The sequence below is a fragment of the Caretta caretta genome, chromosome 3 (assembly GCF_965140235.1).
Source record: "Caretta caretta isolate rCarCar2 chromosome 3, rCarCar1.hap1, whole genome shotgun sequence".
Lineage (NCBI taxonomy): Eukaryota > Metazoa > Chordata > Testudines > Cheloniidae > Caretta > Caretta caretta.
The window spans coordinates 209,578,054-209,596,903 of record NC_134208.1 but is presented as its reverse complement, the minus strand read 5'-3'; the positions used below and the strand labels follow the sequence as shown (position 1 = coordinate 209,596,903).

General features: G+C 46.0%; 1 protein-coding gene across 4 annotated transcripts in view; it reads right to left on the bottom strand.

Annotated features, from left to right (window-relative positions):
- Positions 1-3,568: 3,568 nt before the first annotated feature.
- The window catches only part of ANAPC1 (anaphase promoting complex subunit 1), a 73,729-nt gene continuing 58,447 nt past the window's right edge, over positions 3,569-18,850 (bottom strand). For 3 of the 4 annotated variants that reach the window (XM_048842265.2, XM_048842266.2, XM_048842267.2), the window contains exons 36-48: positions 18,661-18,751; positions 18,506-18,559; positions 17,775-17,968; positions 15,502-15,588; positions 14,843-14,960; positions 13,057-13,134; positions 12,476-12,543; positions 9,229-9,367; positions 8,314-8,400; positions 7,567-7,662; positions 7,033-7,231; positions 5,988-6,122; positions 3,569-3,965 (exon numbers count right to left, since the gene is read on the bottom strand). In XM_048842265.2, the coding sequence (XP_048698222.1) occupies positions 3,850-3,965; positions 5,988-6,122; positions 7,033-7,231; positions 7,567-7,662; positions 8,314-8,400; positions 9,229-9,367; positions 12,476-12,543; positions 13,057-13,134; positions 14,843-14,960; positions 15,502-15,588; positions 17,775-17,968; positions 18,506-18,559; positions 18,661-18,751 (1,462 nt within the window). In that variant the 3' untranslated portion in view covers positions 3,569-3,849. The remainder of the gene's footprint in view (positions 3,966-5,987; positions 6,123-7,032; positions 7,232-7,566; positions 7,663-8,313; positions 8,401-9,228; positions 9,368-12,475; positions 12,544-13,056; positions 13,135-14,842; positions 14,961-15,501; positions 15,589-17,774; positions 17,969-18,505; positions 18,560-18,660; positions 18,752-18,850) is intronic. The other variant, XM_048842268.2, reaches the window with a different exon arrangement.

Genomic DNA, 18,850 nt, shown 5'->3' with positions numbered 1-18,850 from the left:
CCCCAGGGGGCTGCTGAGTGGTTAATTAGCAAAGGAGCCACCTGGACCTGATCAAAAGGGTACCTGAGCTCTGGCAGGCAAGGCACTGCTGAGGAGAGGAGCTCGGGAGAGCTCAGCAGAGCCGGCGCTCAGAGACAGGACGAGATCCCCAAGGACAAGAGCAGCGGAAAGCCTCATCAAAGGGCTCTCCCAAGCAGTGGCCAGAAGAAAGCCCAGCCCGCGAGGACTTACGTGCTATCCCAGGTCAGAGATCTCCACAGAGCCCTGACTGGACAAATCGAGCTAGGGAGGGTCAAGAGAGCTGGCTCTGGGGCAGAGACCTCAGCCACGAGAATCCTGCGGGCAAAGGGCCTGGGCAGAAAGGCCAGCAGCGGATTTTGGCGGGAACAGAGAGCTGGGTGACCGAGTCAACCGTAGGTTAAGAGGCCGGGGTGGAGGTTGGCTTATGCTCTATTTGGGCCTATGTTAATGAAGGAGGTGCTCCGAAAGGGGGTGCTCTTTAGGATGTGAACACCCCCTTGGACTTGTTTATACCCTGGGCAGGGCTTCTGGCCTGGGGTGGGAGCAGTTTGCCCTGAACGCTCCCCCCACCCCGCAAACTTCTGTGCAGCCCTGAGCCCCGGTGAGGGGAAACCAAAGCAGGCCTTACCCGCAGTGCCACACCTGACCGACGGGCGTGGGCCGGGACAGCCTGCACTATAACCAGGCTGGAAACAACAGCCGCAGCTCCCCGGTACCAGCCCGATGGAAGGTGGGGGGCCCTGGGCCCATGTGAATGCACGTTCTGTGGCCCCTCCCTTGGGCTGCTCCCGTTGTGACGTCTCTGAACCTAGCGTGGAGACGACGCCTTTGACAGGCCGCATGGGCTGCGCTGTCTGCTCCTGCTGCCCAGGGGAACACAGGACTTCAACCCCCAACCCCGCAGGGAGCGAGGGGCTCCCCCCATCATCCTCGAGGTGGCGGTGTGAAGGGAGACCCCCGATGTCCAAACCCAGCGATACTGCTGCATGTCACGTACCACCCAAACACAACCTTACCTCTACGCCCACAGGGCTGCCAGCACCTTGCTGAATTCTTTGGGGGAGCAGAGAATATTTGTCTCAGCTGCAGAAAGCCCCTTAATACAGCGCTTGCCTCCTTGGAGATGCAGATCCATGCAATCTCTGCCAACCAGCACCACGCACTCCCTGGACTGGTGTGGTGAGGGGCTCCGGGGGCTGTCCGAACAGGAGCGCTGCTTCAGGGCAGTGCCGGACCCAGGAAATGGACGTCTTTGTATAGGACAGATCAAACGCTGCGATCGTCCCAGGCCCTGGCTTTGATTCCTCGTGGGGTGTGTTTTCTTGTCACTGCCCTCCGACAGGATCTGTGGAGAGAGAGTGCCTTTCCGAGCGTTGGCGCTTGGGGTCGCACAGTGCCCGGGGCCTGCTGAGCACAGCACCCTCGCTCCAGCCCAGCAATGTTTTCTGGAAGGGCCCTTCTTCTGCTATACAGCATGTGAGCGAGCCTGGCTGGCCAGGGCCCAGCCACCGGCGGGCTCTACTCTCTCTGGCTGGGATAGCGAGTCTTTGCCAACAATATTGGACGTTGCTCTGAGTCTCAGGGAGCTCGGCCCAGGGATCGTCCCTGCCCACGGTGCTCCAGAAACAGCCCCACTGCAAAGGCCTGTGCATACGCAGGCTATTGGAGGCACCATCTCAGTAGAGGAAAGTGCCTGGTCACTGCTGGCCATCAGTATGTGTTACCCCAGGCATCTCCCTGGACCCAGACCCACCCAACCCCAGCCACCCTCCTGGAGAGGTTGCCCTTATGAGCTTCCAGCTGTTATCTGTATGCCTCACCCAAGCCACACCCTCATCTCCCCACTCCTCTCCTGGTGCTGGGCAGCGTTATCCCCTTTGGACAGAGGGGGACTGGAGGCCCAGAGACATGAACTGACTTGTCCAAGGTCACACGGGGGGTGTGTGGAAGAGCCAAGAACCAAACCCTGGCTGAGTGGATTGATGTCAATCATGATTTAAGTCACCAAGTGGAAAGCCTCAACTTAAATCATCAATTTAGTCAACTGTTCCATTTGCTAAAGAAAGGTGCATTTCTCATTGGTTGATAGAACCATAAAAACATGTTGACTTGCAACTAAACAGAGCCTCGATGTCTTTTTGCTACCTACAAAGATTCTCTATAACTATATACACAAGTAATTATATGGCTTAATATTTTCAGATTAATTGTATATTTTAGTATGTTAAAATGGTGAATGAAATACTACTTATTGACTAGATAATTAACTTTTTGCTCAGGGATGTGTGTCACACTGCACTAGGATGGCAAATGGAATTCAAACAATTAAATTCAGATTTCATTTTAAACAGGTTTGTTTTTAAAAAGTAAAAAATAGAAATTTTTTTTCCAGTAAAATCTGACAACTTTTCTCCACACTGAAGGCTGGTCTCCAGCTAGTGACCTCACAGGCCATCCTCCTTTCTGGCAGTGATGCGGGGTTCTCAATACAGCCCTCAGAATGGTGACCCCCAGCCTTGTCCTCCCACCCCCTAGCCTGTTTTTTCCATGGTCCCTTGGAAGCTGCCATCTCCTCCAAGATCCAGGGCTGTCCTGTTACCCCTCCTCCAGCCATAACCCCTCTGCTCAGTTGTTGGTCACCAGCCAACAGCACTCCAGTGTGTGCTCCCCCACCTAAGGTGACCAGATGTCTCTCTTATATGGGCTCCTATTACCCCCACCCCCTCTCCCGATTTTTCACATTTGCTGTCTGCTCACCCTACCCCACCCCTCCAACATTCCAGGCTCCATGTAGCGAGCCCCATTCTGGGAGAACTGAAGTACGGAGATGTGAGGCTGCCAATACTGTTGGCCTCAAATGCTCTAGTTTAGGGGACTTACCCAATCTTGCATAACCAGCCTGCAGCAAATCCACTGACTAGGTTCTGGTCTCATAGGTTCTGGGCCATTGCTCTTTCCGCAGCACCGACATCTTTCTGCCTGCAGCTTTTCCTCATTCACTGCACAGAAATTCCATCATGTGCAAACCATTGCCAGGGCCAGCACCTCTGCATGTCAGAGGTGGGAGGGCAGGAATCGCAGAATGTCCAAATAGCCTAGCCAAGTACACAGATTCAGCCTCGTCGGAGAGGCGGCACAGCCCAGCGAGCAGGTTCTGCTCAGCACCAGTTGAAAAATGAAATTAAAATCATCTAATTTAAAAAAAGAAATTCAAAGTTGTCTTTGTTCTGCTGGGCTCGAAATGGTCCCATCTTGTATTTTTTTAAAAAAAAGTGTTTTAGAAAAAAGATTCGATTTTTGAAAATGGCGGAAGAAAGGGAAGCAACAGGCAGTATATGAATGTGATGGCGTACGACTCATCTTTACAGTTTCCATCCAGCTGTCCAAGACAGAAAGCGGAGGTTGAGGCCTACTGCTCCTGAATGCCTTCCCTGTAAAAAGCCCTTTTCTATCTCCTTAAAGATGGTTTTAAAAGTGCCAAAGGCTCAGGATACTGGGTGGTGAGCACATGAGGTGACCAATTGCTTCCAGATCGGTTATTTTCATGACTCGCCACAAGGCTTTTTTGTAAACAAACTTTATTTAGAAAAGTAAAGGATTAATTCGTTGTATGCAGGTACCCTTCACTGAAACAACAATACATACAAAGCTCTCTGTCACAGTCAAAACATCTACGGGCAAGTGGAAGAGATGCTTGGGACATGGCCTGTGAAGTTACAACGTTAAGTTCCCTTCATCCATGTGTCTTTCAGATAACTTAAAACAACACTGTTGGCATTGGCTTTGGTCACTGTGTAAGGTTTGTGTTCTGGGTCTCCGTCTTGGCAGTTACAGCACCATTGACTGTGGATTTCCAAGCAGTAGAGGTGCAAGTCGCAGCAATGCACGAACTGGCATTTTCAGCCGCCTGAATTTCAAAAGCAGTTCAGAAAAGCTTACGCTCCCTAGTGAGACAAAAGCAGGAGAATGATTCTGTACCTGGAGAACGCTTGCATGCTGAAACAGTTAACAGTGTTGGAAATATAATATCACTGCTGTTCAGTGCAGTAAGGATGCATGTCTTTGGTGGAGTATCCATCTACTCAATATTCCAAATGCGCACACCCAAAATGGATAGTCTATGAACAGTAAACTTTGGCAATTTTTAGTTTAAGTTTGCATTAACAATTAGGAAAGGACTCAGAAAGGAATCCCTGTGTGTGTTGGTGAAGGACACTTAAGACTCGAACAGCAACACAGAAATCGAACAGAAAACTGGGTATCCAATCACCTAAGCAGGGAAACAGAAACTGACGACACACAAAGGAAATGAACTAAAACATTCTACTCAGCTGAGGTGTTATTTGTAGGTACAAAATTCAGGGGGATGTGGGAATGGGTTTTTCTTTCAATTGATGGTATCCCCACCCAAATGCTCCTTTAGGCCTGACCTTGCACATCAAGCTTCGTTACTCTCTCACTCTCCTGCCTCTGTATTCTTTTGAGTGTCTTTTAAAAAAAAAAAAAAAAAAAAGACAAAAACACAACCAACTCTCTCCCCAGCTTTTCAAAATGCCCTCCCACACTGGAAGGGTTGGCTGATCCTTATTTGTTCCATGCCGCCCACCCAACAGCCCGGCTACCTCCCCTGGTGGAGAGGTTGGCGTTTTATTTTCTATTTTGCCATCACCATTTGAGTAAGGAACACAAGCTTGGTAACTCCTGACAGCCTAGCAATTCTGTATGCTTCTCACAATGTTTGTGCTCAAACGCCAGGCCCGACCTGGCAGCTCTGTGTGTGGAGAAAGAAGAAATGAAGTGATATGTATGTGCAAAGTAGCCTCAATGATGTTCACCGAACAAGCCAGTTATAAAAGCTTCTTCTAGAGAAGTGAGCAGATGGAGGCAACCCCCGAGAGTGTGAGCAACAACTCTGAAGAAAAAAACAAAACAGAAAAACCACAGAATGCCCCAAAAACAGGAAGGCTATAAGAAGGGCACCCTACAAACACCTACAGATTTCCAGCTCTTGTGAGACTTTCTTTCCTGGTAAGTGGTGTTTTTCTTACAGCCCCAGCTCCCTGAATGCTGTTGTTACAGGGGAGTGTCTGCTTTCCTTTAAAAGTAGTCATGTTATGGACCCTTGTGGTTGGGGGAAAAGCTGAAAAACGTGACCCAAGAGGCTCGAATCCCAGAAAGCAGAAGAGCCAACACTGATTGTTTTTTAAAATCTCATGGGGGGGGGGGGGGGGGGGCGCGGGCAGAGCCTGATTTTTGAGCAGCTGGGTTTAGAACAGTGCATCTAGGAAAGCAACAGTGCGAAGGCATTCTCTTTGTCCTTCCCAGAATTGGGTCAGCAGGAAACATCACCTAGACCAGGCTTGTGAGGATGGGACGGCTCTGAGCATCAGCCTATCATGGTGGGGAATTCAATTGAGGCCACGGAATGAAATTTCCCTACCTTCCTGACCAAACAGGTTGCCACTAGGAGAGCAGGTCCTCTCTCCAGAACCACCTAGGTGCTCAAAGGAAAGATGAACAACGATGTTCAGGACAAAGCTAGAGTAATAAAGGGGAGCAGAGGAATGCAGTCTGTCTGATCTTGTCCACTGCCTTTGGAAACGTCACTACCTCCAGGTGCAAGGTGCCATGAATCCTTTGGTGCACTGAAGGTCCCTGGTTGAGTGCTAAGGGAACAAGGCCTCATATCCTTATCCATATCAACCTGGAGAAAAGCCAGGATGTCTACTGAAGAGCAGTGGCTAAGGCTGATATCTTTAATCCCCCATCACGTCCCTACGGCTAAGGGCCCTGCTCATCACATAAAGGTCCAAGAAAAGTCACAAGAAAAGAAAATACTTGCACAGGGGTAAAAAAAAAAAAAAATATCTACACTGTAGCAACAACTTAACACATGAGGTAAACGTGAAAGGTCAAACTTATAGTAATAGTACGCCCAATCCAACCCAGCACGGCCATAACCTTACCTTCTAAGCCGCCTGCTGAGAGCTGCCCTGGGCTGGGGACTGAGTGGTAAACGAGGAAGCAGGCCAGCATACTTAACTGAGATTCTTCAGTAGGCTGCCCGCTTAGGTAGGAGTGCAGCGAGACGTCCCCGCCAGCTGTAACATACAAGGGAGTCTGCTGAGATTCAGGGACTATCTTCTCATTTGTTGAGAGAACAGAACACAGAGAGGCATTGGAGTGGGACATTGCTCCCTGCCACATGGGTTTGTTGGAAGGATCTCCCCCCAGCACCGACTACCAAGGCCAGGGCTTTGTCTTGTAGCGGCTCTTCATTCAAGGACTACCACCATGCCATTCTTCAAACCTAATCCCCACCTCGCTCTCCGCTTCACTTTGCCTGGGCTCACAGGACATCACTGCCCCTCGGAACATTAAGGAAGTCTGAGTCATCTCCTGCATTAACCCAAACTTTCCACACAAGGAAGCAGTCACACAGAGTCCTCAGGGTATCGCATACGAACGCTACGTTAAAGCGTGCCAGTTGGAACACAATGCTCTCAGAAGGTGCGTACTTGGGACACCAGGTAATTACACAAAATGCAACACACCTAGAGAGAGAAGTGCAGACACATATTGCTGTTCTACACAATACACACTAAATGAGGCCTCCCATGACACAGGTAACCAGATTTTGGAGACTATTTTAAAATTCCATTGGTGGCACCAGCTCAGCTTTTAAGGCTACCTGGTTTTGTGCAAATAGTTAAGAAAAAAAAAATCACAAAAATCAGCTACAATTCCTTATCTTGATTACCTGAAGGAGGCCACATTCACTCTTATAAACTGGCCAATCAGCAGATAAACAGCATTCAAACATGAGCCATCTGTTCTTTATTTCCCCTCCCCCACTTGCACTAAAAACCAAAAAAAAACCCCAGCTGATGGGCAAGATACCAACGAAGCCTGATTCCCAGAAGCTGTACCGCAGGGTGTCAGATCTCTCTCAGTGCAGGGTCACAGACTCACACCCAAAATGTGGCACTATACTCATGCTGCTCTCTTTACCTTGTAGCCACTGGTCCAAAGTATTATCAATAGTGCACTTCATCACAGGCAGAAATTCAGAGTTCATGAAGAGCCCTCGGTTTGGATTTCTCCTCACCCTCTCCTGGTGGCTTCTGGAGCTGAAAAATTCTAATACCAGCTTTATCTGCCACAGTTCAAAGGTCTCAGACATTTCTTTTCTCTCTAATATCCTCACGGCCTAACAGGAGAGAAAACACAAAGATATTCTGTGAACTTGATCTGTACTAGAAAAGAAACATCCCCCCCTCATAACTGCAAAATAACTGAACTTCCCTCCCTCAGTGTGTCAATCTAAAAAAACCAGACTACCCTCTCCTGATCTTTATCACCTCATTAGGTTATTTTTCAATTGCTCTCTTGAAATCTTAGAAAGCTGTCAGTAAACCTGTGATGACAGAGCAATTTCCCATTTCTGGTACCCATGATACGTATGAAAGGAGTGAGACTGACATGATACCCTTCTGCAGAGTCAGTGCTGTTAAGGATTTAAAAAATGAACACTGTTCACTCTACCTGATCTATTGCTATGTATGCAGGCAGCATCTCCGGATTCTCTCGAGTAACACACTCATAAAGAATAGATGAGAAGAGGTCCAATATTTCCTGTTTCTGATAAAAGACATGCCTTTCACAGAGGGCACACTGTTCGTATAATTTATTACGAGTTCTCTTACATTGCTCACGTTGGCTTCTGTTATGGTTAATCCCCCACATTATCTGCTGTAATTCATCTTATGGAAAGAGTTGTGTCCGTGTGTATTTATTCATTAAAAGAATGCAAAATGTAGTTAGATTTTTCTCCCTCCCTTAGTATTTTGGAAGGCTAGTCTCCAATTTCATTCTGCACGAAGAGAAGACAGTCTTCATTCACAAGACAACTTTAGTGGCTGCCCTAAATAATATCAGTAACCTACTTTATCTCAGTATTCAGTAGATATACCTTGTACAAACCATAGGGAATTCAGGGAATATAATTGTGAGGTTAAACAGTGGCAGAAGGTTATACTGAAAAGCTTTTTAAGTGCAGGTACCATAGTTCTATTTTGTGTTTCTATTTTTGTGTATTCTTTTTTATGTAATGCCATTTTGTTCTATATAGCAAACTCCTCCAAGGAGCAAGGCTTTTCAGAACAATTTTTCTTGCATTACTGAATTAGCTCTGCTGTCTGCAACTTAACATTCATTTTCTGAATTTTATTTATGAAAACAAGAAAAGAAACCATTCTTCTGAGCAATATCCCACATATAGGCAATGTGTACCTGACCCATGTTCACAGCTGGTTTGCAGAAATAGTCAGCAAATGAAAGTAGTGCGGGATCAGAAGTGAAAGCAGAAATAGTTTCTGGCTAAAAAGAGGTAAAAATGCACACTTTAGATTAGGAATCTTTTGCTTTCATTGCATAGGTCAAACAATAATTTATACCCTCCCCTCCTTCCCTACTGTGATTCTCCAGAGCTCAGCTGCAGGTCATTGTAATCTACATGATTGATTTAATGGGCAAAATCAAAGTCTCATAACCTTTGCATCTGACCACTGGAAAAAGCTATGCCATTTATTTATTTAGAAAGTAAAGAGGCAGGGGTGGTGGTGTGGGTGCTCTTAAGACAGCCTGGCTCAGTGCTGTGTGGCAGCTGCTGGGCTAATTTTCCTAAAGCAATGCACTAATGCCATTTTTAAGAGAGATTTCAGCACTCCTGAAAAGTACTAGTTTGGCAGCACTCTGCCACTTGAAATGCTGAGTGAAACAGGTACAGACAGTGGCTGTACACATTTCTCAGCTGTACCCCAACGTGGCTTGCTCCACCCCTGCTCTGTAAAGGCCACTTCTAGAGGTGAAATTCCCCACTGACATGCCAATTCACTCTCTGGGCTCTGAAGACAGCAGTTTTGTGACATGGGCTCCTGGCCAGAGGGAATTGGACTGAACCCAGTAATTCACTTCCCACAGGCCAAATAGCTGTGAGATAGCAACAGCTTTTCATCACTACCCTCCTAGCCCATATTTGAACCCAGGAAGGCGGAAGGCTCAGGATCTCAACCACTCACTGCCCCAGTACGGTTCTCTCTCAGTTCCAGCACCATTCACGTGAGAACTTGTGTGCAGAGCTGCCAGTAACCACAGCGGTCACATTACTGCTTTGTGCTCACTAGCTGAACAGTTAGATGATGCTACCTTGAACGTCCGAGTTTCAGAGTTCCTGTGAGTGACAGCCTGTGCTAACAAACTGCGCCAGCCCATTGGGTCCTCTTTGTACGAGAGCTGCCCAGCTCGCAGTTTTACATACAGGATGCCATCCTTAGAAAGGATCGACCTGAAAAAACAACAACATTTACCATTTTGAACTTATTTAAATCTCTTTCCATCCAGCTGTGGTACTGACACATGACATGGCAAACAGATATAGAAATAACTAGCAACCTAGTAACTTGTATGTGCTAATGTCCCTATCCAGGGATTTGCTTCCTCGTTATTTAGCTCCTGTATATGCACGTGCATGGGGAGATCTCGATTTCTCTGACATCCAACCACAGGAAGGCAGTCGGGGTGGGAGGGGAAGGGAGCAGCACTGGGAGAGCGAAGAGGAGTGCGGTTTTCCAGCATTACTGATCTATACAATATTATGGATTCCCTCTGAAGAAATTAATACCTTAATGGGTGGTTCAGCCCCCAAGCACCACCCCCTGAAAATGGCACCAGAGGGTTCCATTCACACGGCACCTCACTCGACAAAGAGTAGCGCCATGCATCAGTGCTTTGCTCCATTTTCCCTAGAGAACAGGCTCTTTCCTCTTACAGCAAGAGATGGCAACGCCAACAACCTGCTGTTCAGGAGCAACCCTACAGGTTAGGGTGAGCACCACATACGTGAAAACAGCTCAGAGCTTCGCTACTGCGCGCTACTGCAAAGCAATTGAGTTTGTTCAGAAAAGTCCTTTACCTTATTTAGATTTATATAAAAGGGCGCCTTATCCCTATGCTCTGGGATCCGTTACCCATAACTGTAAAAAACCCTGTCAAAAACACCACATCAACACCATCATGCAGCAGTAACCCATAATCAGGGAGCCAGGCAAATAAAGCTAAAACCAGTGTCCCCTGCAGCTCCACCCAGTCACCAGCCTCACAATTCCCCCCATTTTAAAGTTGCTAGGAGGGGGAGGAGGACCACTTTGCAGCATGTCCTGAATGCCATCAGTTTCGGGCTATTGTGGATCCAAGGGGGTTGCTAATTCCAAAGCTGGGAGCCCCCAGAGAGCATGTCCCATTGGCAGCCCCCATGTTACCTGGGGCACTATGGTATGAGAAAGAGGGACTCTCAGGCAGACAGCTCCAAAGCTACTGGGGGAGTTACAGGTCAAAACCACCACCTTCAACCCTACCCCTAAACCCAAAAGGCAGCCAGTGTAGATTACACAGCACTGGCTGAATATGCTCCCGGTGAGATCCGCCCTTTTCCAAATGGGCCATCACATTCTACTCCAATCTGTGGATGGTTTTATAGTCTCTCTCTCTACAGAGTGCGTTGCTGTATCTAACCTAATCTTGACTGTGTCATTTACATTAAATGAAATAGCAAAATTACTAGTGAAACATTCAAGTGTTCTTTTCATGCCACTCTAGCTTGCATGTGTCATTTACAGAATTTACAATTCCAGGCTGCTATCTATAATGCTAGGAATAATTTTACCTGTGATTCCTATATTCAGATACAGCAAGGAGTCCGGTGGCACCTTAAAGACTAATGGATTTATTTGGGCATAAGCTTTCATGAGTAAAAAACCCCACTTCTTCAGATGCATGGAGGGAAACTTACAGATGCAGGCATCATTATACGGACACATGAAGAGAAGGGAGTTACCTTACAAGTGGAGAACCAGTGTTTACAAGGCCAATACAGTCAAGGTGGATGTGGTCCACTCCCAATAATTGATGAGGAGGTGTCAATACCAAGAGAGGGAAAATTGCTTTTGTAGGGAGCCAGCCACTCCCAGTCCCTATTCAAGCCAAAATTAATGGTGTTAAATTTTCAAATGAATTGCATCTCTGCAGTTTCTCTTTGAAATCTGTTTTTGACTTTTTTTGTTGAAGGATGGCTACTTTTAAATCTGTTATTGAATGTCCAGGGAGATTGATGTGTTCTTCTACTGGCTTTTGTCTGGTACCATTCCTGATGTCTGATTTGTGTCCATTTATCCTTTTACGTTGAGACTGTCCGGTTTGGCCAATGTACATGGCAGAGGGGCATTGCTGGCACATGATGGCATATATCACATTGGTAGATGTGTGGGTGAACGAGCCCCTGATGGTGTGGCTGGGTCATCTGATGGTGTCACTAGAGTAGATATGGGGACAGAGAAGGCTACAGGGTTTGTTAGAGGGATTGGTTCCTGGGTTAGTGTTTCTGTGATGTGGTGTGTAGTTGCTGGTGAGTATTTGCTTCAGGTTTGGGGGGCTGTCTGTAAGCGAGGACTGGCCTGCCTTCCAAGGTCTGTGAGAGTGGGGGATCGTTTTCCAGGATAGGTTGTAGATCGTTGTTGATGTGCTGGAGAGGTTTTAGCTGGGGGCTGTACATGATGGCCAGTGGGTGTCCTGTTATTTTCCTTGTTGGGCCCGTCTTGTAGTATTCCAAAGTCACCTCTCCAGCACATCATCAGCGATCTACAACCTATCCTGGACTGAATTGGGCTCGTTAACACTGATTCTCCACTTGTAAGGTAATTCCCTTCCGTTCATGTGTCAGTATATTTATGCCTGCATTTGTAATTTTCCCTCCATGCATCTGAAGTGGGATTTTTTACCCATAAAAGCTTATGCCCAAATAAATCTGTTAGTCTTTCATGTGCCACCGGATTCCTCGTTGTTTTTGTGGATATAGACTAACCGGCTACCCCTCTGATATTCAGATACGATTACTGTCCTTTACAATTGTCCAATGGATGTATTTAAATGTTAATCTGCATTAATTAGTACTGTGCACACTTCAGAAAAATATAATCTCTGGCACACTAGTAAGAGTTAGCTAGCCACTCTATCAGCAGTGTGCCATTTTCAAGGACAGAGGCAATGAGAAATCTCATCAATTACACACAAAACCCAAAACCTCCACATATTAAAAGTCGTTTCTAGCTGAGGTCCCCTGCCCATTTACTTTTCTCTTGGTTCTTTTTTTTTTTTTAATGAAAAACCCACAAAACAAGTGAAACTGACTATCCAGAGGAAGTGTGAAACTGACTACGCACAAAGGGCTGTCAAATGCACAAAAGTAGACAAACTGAAAAGGAAGAATTTCTTTCAGCTATTGTAAATTTTAGGTGTTACTTCTAACTATAGGAGATAAAAAATTTCACAAGTTTACTTAAATGTTAAGGGACATTACCAAATTTAGTCAATCTAGATATATAGCATCAGGAATACTTACTTCAGCTGGTGTGTCCCCTTGCTTAAATCTATTAGTAGTTCCCAGTATCGCGGGCCTTTCACTCTGATCTGCCAATGTAAATGTTTTAATTACTAGTGAGGAGCATATCACTGATATGGAGGTAACAGGGACTGCAAAAACAAAAGAGCAATATAAATCTATTTCTACCCCGTTAGACGGGCAGATACTCCCTCCCAGCACCATCTGCTGTGTGTCACTGGAGACTCCAAGAGGACAGAAACTGGCCGTGTCCCCTGCAGAGGATGCCGGGGGGAATCCCCAGTGTGTGTAGAGGTAACAGGGACCACAGGCAGGATCAGGGGTAGGAAGGAACATGTAGGGGCATAACTATGCACTATGGCTATCCCACCAGTAGGAAATGGTCTCTGGGGGCCATTGTCAGCGGACATTGGCTAGAGCTAATCCCAGGCTGCTCTAACATGCACTGGGGACAGGGCAACAAATCAGAGCCGTAACTAGGTCCCCAATAGCCACCCTCCTTTCTGCTCACTGAGTGAATCTTCACTGCATCACAGAATCTGGGCCAAAATGTACATTACTCAGTTGGAGCCCTGATTTACCTGCTTAAGTAAGTGAAGCTCCGGGAGGAGAGTTGGTGCCATCAATTCCTCTGTGGTTTCTTCATACCATTGCGTGCCCTTTAAACACCATCAACAGTCACGCGTTAATAAAAACAGCTTCAGTGCACAGTAACAAAGCATGCCAGTCTCCCAGTTACACCTCTGTTCAGCCTGGCTGCACTGCAAAAACCTTGTATTTTCTATATCCATTTTCCCGGTGAAATGGGTGGCTTAATATTATCATTTATGTCACAAAGTGAGAGACACAAGGTAGGGGAGGTAACATTTTATTGGTGTAACATTCTGTTGGTGAAAGACAAGCTTTCAAGCTCCACCGAGCGCTGCTTCAGGTCTGTCACAAAATGTCTATGGGAAAACAGAGGATGGCAGCATGGCTGAGTCAACATGTGTAGCACCGTTGTCATGAGAAGGGGACATTTTTCAACCTAAACACCCACCTTTCAAAAATGAGCTACACGGCCCATAAGGGCAATCTTCCAAAGCAACAACAGGAGGTGCTTTCGCACGTCTGGTCAGATCACTACGGTCTCTGTAGTTCTCTTCTCCTAAAGGCTGGTAAGGCCTGTCCTTATACCCACAGGTTATCCCATGCCTAGGGCCCTACCAAATTCACGGCCCATTTTGGTCAATTTCATGGTCAAAGGATTTTAAAAATAGTAAGTTTCAGGATTTCAGACGTTTCAATCTGAAATTTCAGGGTGTTGTCACTGTAGGGTCCTGACCGAAAAGAGGGCTGTGGGAGGGTCGCAAGGCTATTGTAGCAGGGTTGCAGTACTGCCATCCTGACTTCTGTGCCCCTGCTGGCGGCAGCCCTGCCTTCAGAGCGGGGCTGCCAGAGAGCGGTGGCTGCTGGCCGAGAGCCCAGCTCTGAAGGCAGCGTTGCCGCCAGCAGTATCACAGAAGTCAGGATGGCAGGGTGTGGTATTGCCACCCTTACTTTTGCGCTGCAGCCTTCAGAGCTGGGTGGCCAGAGCGTGGGAGTTGCTGGCCACGCTCCGGCCGCCCAGCTCTGAAGGCAGCAGCGCCGTCAGCAGCAGCACGTAAGTAAGGGTGGCACCACTGCATCCTCCTAACATAACCCTGCGACTCCAGCGTCTCCCCTGTTTGGGGAACACGGGTCTCCCCCAGGAAATCGGTAGAGTGTAGGGTAAAGGTACACAAAGGACCAAATTTCACAAGGAAAGACCACTTTCACGGTCTGTGACACGTTTATCACGGCTGTGAATTTGGTAGGGTCCTAACCATGCCACGTCACACTTCAGCTGTAGTAAGTTGTTTGATCCTGAATGTATCTGTCTACAACAGTCCATTGTGGAGGACGGGCACTCATCTCAAGAAGCGCCTAATGGGTGTAGCTGGGAGGAATGTTGAGTATCCCGTTTTCAAAGCATTGAGATTTTTAAAAGTCAGTTGGAGCAACCAACTTCCACTGACTCTGTGCCTTTGAAAATCTCCACGGTATTTATACAGATAACTGTTACCCCAGATCAGTATCTGCACCGAGTTCTGTTGGACTTCCCTGTGCATTTCACTTGTCTTTGGTTCTACCCTCAAGGTGCTACTCAAAGCACTAGAAAAAAAGATATGGGTTGGGAGGAGTTCCTTCATTATTTGCCTAGACAATCTGGTTTGACTCCACTAGACCACTGAAAACAAAACCAGGATTGCAGGCCACAACGCTGAGATATGTATACACCCTGTACATGAAGTTTTGAATGAACTTCAAGCTTCACAGCCCCATGGCTCCCCACTTCGGATACATTACCTTATAGGTAACCTCTAGTAGCGTGTAACAAGGAGTGTTTGTATCCACATCAACAGGCACCAGGAGCCTTGGTTCTGCTGCCAGCACATACAGGTGCCGTAGGGCCTGAAGGTGATACCTGTTTATGGGAAATAAAGAATTTAGCACAATGGTGTTGCTAAAGAGAGGTCTCCAAACACCTGTGTGTGCTGGCAAGCTACACGAAGGGTAAGAGACATACAGAAGCTCTATTAGACTACAGTAAAACTTGTTGCAATATGTACATATATACATTTACTGATTTTACAAAGACAGAGGGTTTCCTTAATAAGACAATATTTATTCGCTTTTAAATACATTTTTTTAAATTCCATAGAGAGATTTTATAGGTGAGCTTTCATTATAGAGCAAACTGTTATAGCCAAATTGTATTGACCAGGATGCAGTTTGTTAAAGAAATACAGAGTCATAACAGCATCTCTTCATTGATCTGATCATCACTGTCATCCTGTTCTTTACTTATTGCTCCATTTCTCACAACTATTTGAAAGCTGGCACTAGTTGCTTCAGCTCTATCTCACTGTAGCCAAAAGGCTTTCAGAGCCTGAGTCCTGGATCATTTTTTGTGGAAGTACCACCTATTGTATGTTAGGAAGACACACACAATCGCTAGCCCTTACCTGTTGTCAGAACTGTGAACGGGGAAGTGAGGATACAGAGCACAAAGAAGAGCAGCAATCGAAGAATCTGACGTACTCAGGGAGTATCTGCAGAGAAACATCACCTGTTATCTTTCAGCACTGGTGACTCACCGAACTCTCACATCCATTCCCAGTGTGTTCTCATGAGCCAGAAAACGGGAACTGCGGTAGCACAGTGCACGTATGTAATGAACTTCTATAAATATAAACATTAGCACAGTAAGCCAAATGCTTTATATGGATATAAAATGATAGATATACTCTCAGATTTTAACTCCACTCAAGAAAGGCAGACGGATTTTGCTCAATGTAGATGCTAAAAGACACCACTGCATCTGTTCATATTAGGTTTCAGAGTAACAGCCGGGTTGTATTCTGTATTCGCAAAAGGAAAAGGAGGACTTGTGGCACCTTAGAGACTAACCAATTTATTTGAGCATAAGCTTTCGTGAGCTACAGCTCACTTTGTAGCTCACGAAAGCTTATGCTCAAATAAATTGGTTAGTCTCTAAGGTGCCACAAGTCCTCCTTTTCTTTTTGTTCATATTAGGAAAGTTATCTGTGCAACCGTTAGGGATAAATATTTTTTTTAATGAAAATTTAACTCCTGCTCAAATTGAGAGCCTAGAGAGAGCTTCCAACTTGCCAATGGAGAAGTGGATTTTTTTCTTTAAGACCTGGACGAGGTCAAAGTCACTTTGGTGCTACTATTCACCTTGTCCCATGTAAAACTAGGGAACACATTTAAAATGGGGAAAGAAATATTCATGCAGCAATCTTCCTGAGACATTCACTGTCATAGAATATTACTGACGTAATTAGTTTACCAAGATTCCAGAAAGGATTAGATGTTTATATGGATGGCAATACCATTTGCATTTACACAAGTTACAGCAGGTCAAAACGTGACAGAATTCCTGATGAGACTGGTTGCAGTGAGGGAGTCTGACCATGCCATCTGCACACTAGATTTCTTATGGGACAGATTTAACCTATGTGCAAGTGAAACACCAAATATCCACTATACGTTGATACAAAACAAGAATTGACTGTGGTCATTTGATTGCCGTAAAATGAAGACGGTGTTCACACAGTCAAAAAGCCTAGACCGGAGGCAGTGTCACTGTTTAGATCACAGCTCAAAGGGAGTTCACTGTTGCATTCAGACACTTGCCCGCGTAGCATTACTGGGGGATTGGGCCTTTCGTGCGGTCTGGCTGCAGCATCAAGCAATAAAGGGAGACTCTTCCTTGGCCAGTGGGAGAAAGGGAAGGAGAGGAACCTGCACCTGGAAGCTCACTGAGCATGGGCAGGTGAGAAGACCATGCAACAGACAAGCCTGTGCTTTAACCCCACTCAGCCTCACCCCAGAGCCCTGTCAGCTGCAGTGGCAAGCTTGAAGAACCCACAGAGGCAGAGGATGAGAAGTTGTGTGTGGCTCGACCAGGGAAGAGAGTTAAGGAGTGAAAACGGGATCCCAGGTAAGAGAATAAGTTTGGTGGGTGGGGACAGAAAGATGAGGGAAAAGAGGACCCTAAAAAAAGAAAACTAGAGATAAAAATGAACTTGAGACCCCGAAGAAAAGAACCAGAAAAGGAACAGGACAGGGACCACTGAAGGCAGCATTTCCTGTTCATCCATGATACTACACTTTATGGTACCCCAGGACAGAAAGGGAGACTGCAGAGAAGGGACAGGGGCAGCTTTCAGCAAAGGAAAATGGAAGGCAAGATTCCACAGGCTGGAGGTGGCCACGTGGTGGGCTAGAAAGTAGCACTGTAGCCCTGGCAGACCCAGCCAGGCATTCTGCAGGACGCGTGCAAACCAGCGCTTTAAAGCGTCGTTTTTAAACCCAAAACTTCTGCTGCGTTAGTCACTCAAAGCAGCATCACCGGTGGGTTTGTAATCTAGTGTTTCTATCTACAAAAACTTTTCAGTTTTCCTTTAACCAGGAATTAAAACCATTAGCACCAGCAATCATTTCTATTGTTTGTGTCATCAGCTTTTCACTTATAAGGGCAGTCAAATTCCTGAGGGACGTACACTTCTGGAGTTCCAGTGAGCACGCGTTATCAAAAAAGAAGAGATCTAAGTAGCCAAAGTGTAGAAAGCAATAAGAGAAAATCCACCAGAAGCTGTGCTGCTCTTCTCTAAACAGTCAGCATTCTTCTAGAGACGTACCATCCTCGAGAAGCACGAGATAATTCGTAATACAAAGCAGGAAAAAGGCAGCTTTGGAAATAACGGGTTACCTTCCTCCTCCCAAAAAAAGAAGTCCAAGAGCCATGTGATGAGCCAGATGGAACCCATAGTTCATCTCTCCACCTGTCTTCTTATGCATGAAACGACAGAGCTGGAGGACCTTCAAGTTGCCAGAGCCCGCCATCACCATTGCGAGAGACAGCAGCACGACACTCAAACAAGTTTCAAGGTTATAGTGACCTGTCTTGAAGTATATGGGTGGGGGGAGAGGGGGAAGAAGAGGAGTAATTACACTTCTACACTCTTACATGTGCTTCTCACTAGATACAACGTACGACTCGCAATAGAATATTGCGGATTCTCATCTAAGAGGCCTCATTAAGAACCTTAATCTTACAGCCTCACTAACATACTTGAAAACTCACACTACAACGGCCACCGGCACATCAGTACATGGAGGTACACCAGCTTCACACTTGACACTCCCCATTAGTTTACATTCTTCTACCCAGCCCACAAAGAAGGGACCATTTTCTTCATGACTATTCGGTCTATTCCCCAATGTTAGAAAAATCAGACAACACTGTTGTAGGGAAAAATACAAAAGGGTCACTAGCATCATTAATAATCCTGGTTTATTGAACTGACAGGTTGGTAGATATAGTCAGTAATGTGGGAACTAAACGTGACATTTTGTTTGCTTTGAAGCTTCAGTGAGTTTAATCAACATGCATTACATACCAGGGGTTCATTTTCGTTGAGAGAATCTAAAAGAACTTACTATTGAAGCTGTAGGTGCTGACAAACATTTCATGAAATCTTTTGCAAATTTAAACTGTAAAGAAGAGCAAAGAGAAACACATGCTAAATACAGATATAGAGGACACAGTTGTTATCTTCAAAAAAAAAATCTCAAAAAACTACCCAGCCTCTTACCAAGCAGTTAAATGCAGCTAGGTTTTCTGAACCAGCAAATCGAAAACCCAATGACAAGCAGGCACCAGCAATGATGTAGACGTGAGCTTGCCTATAAAACAACATAAACCAGAAACAGCTGATTTATTCAAATTAGGAAACGAAAAACAATGCTATCAAAGTGTCACAATGATTTTATAACCTTCTGGTT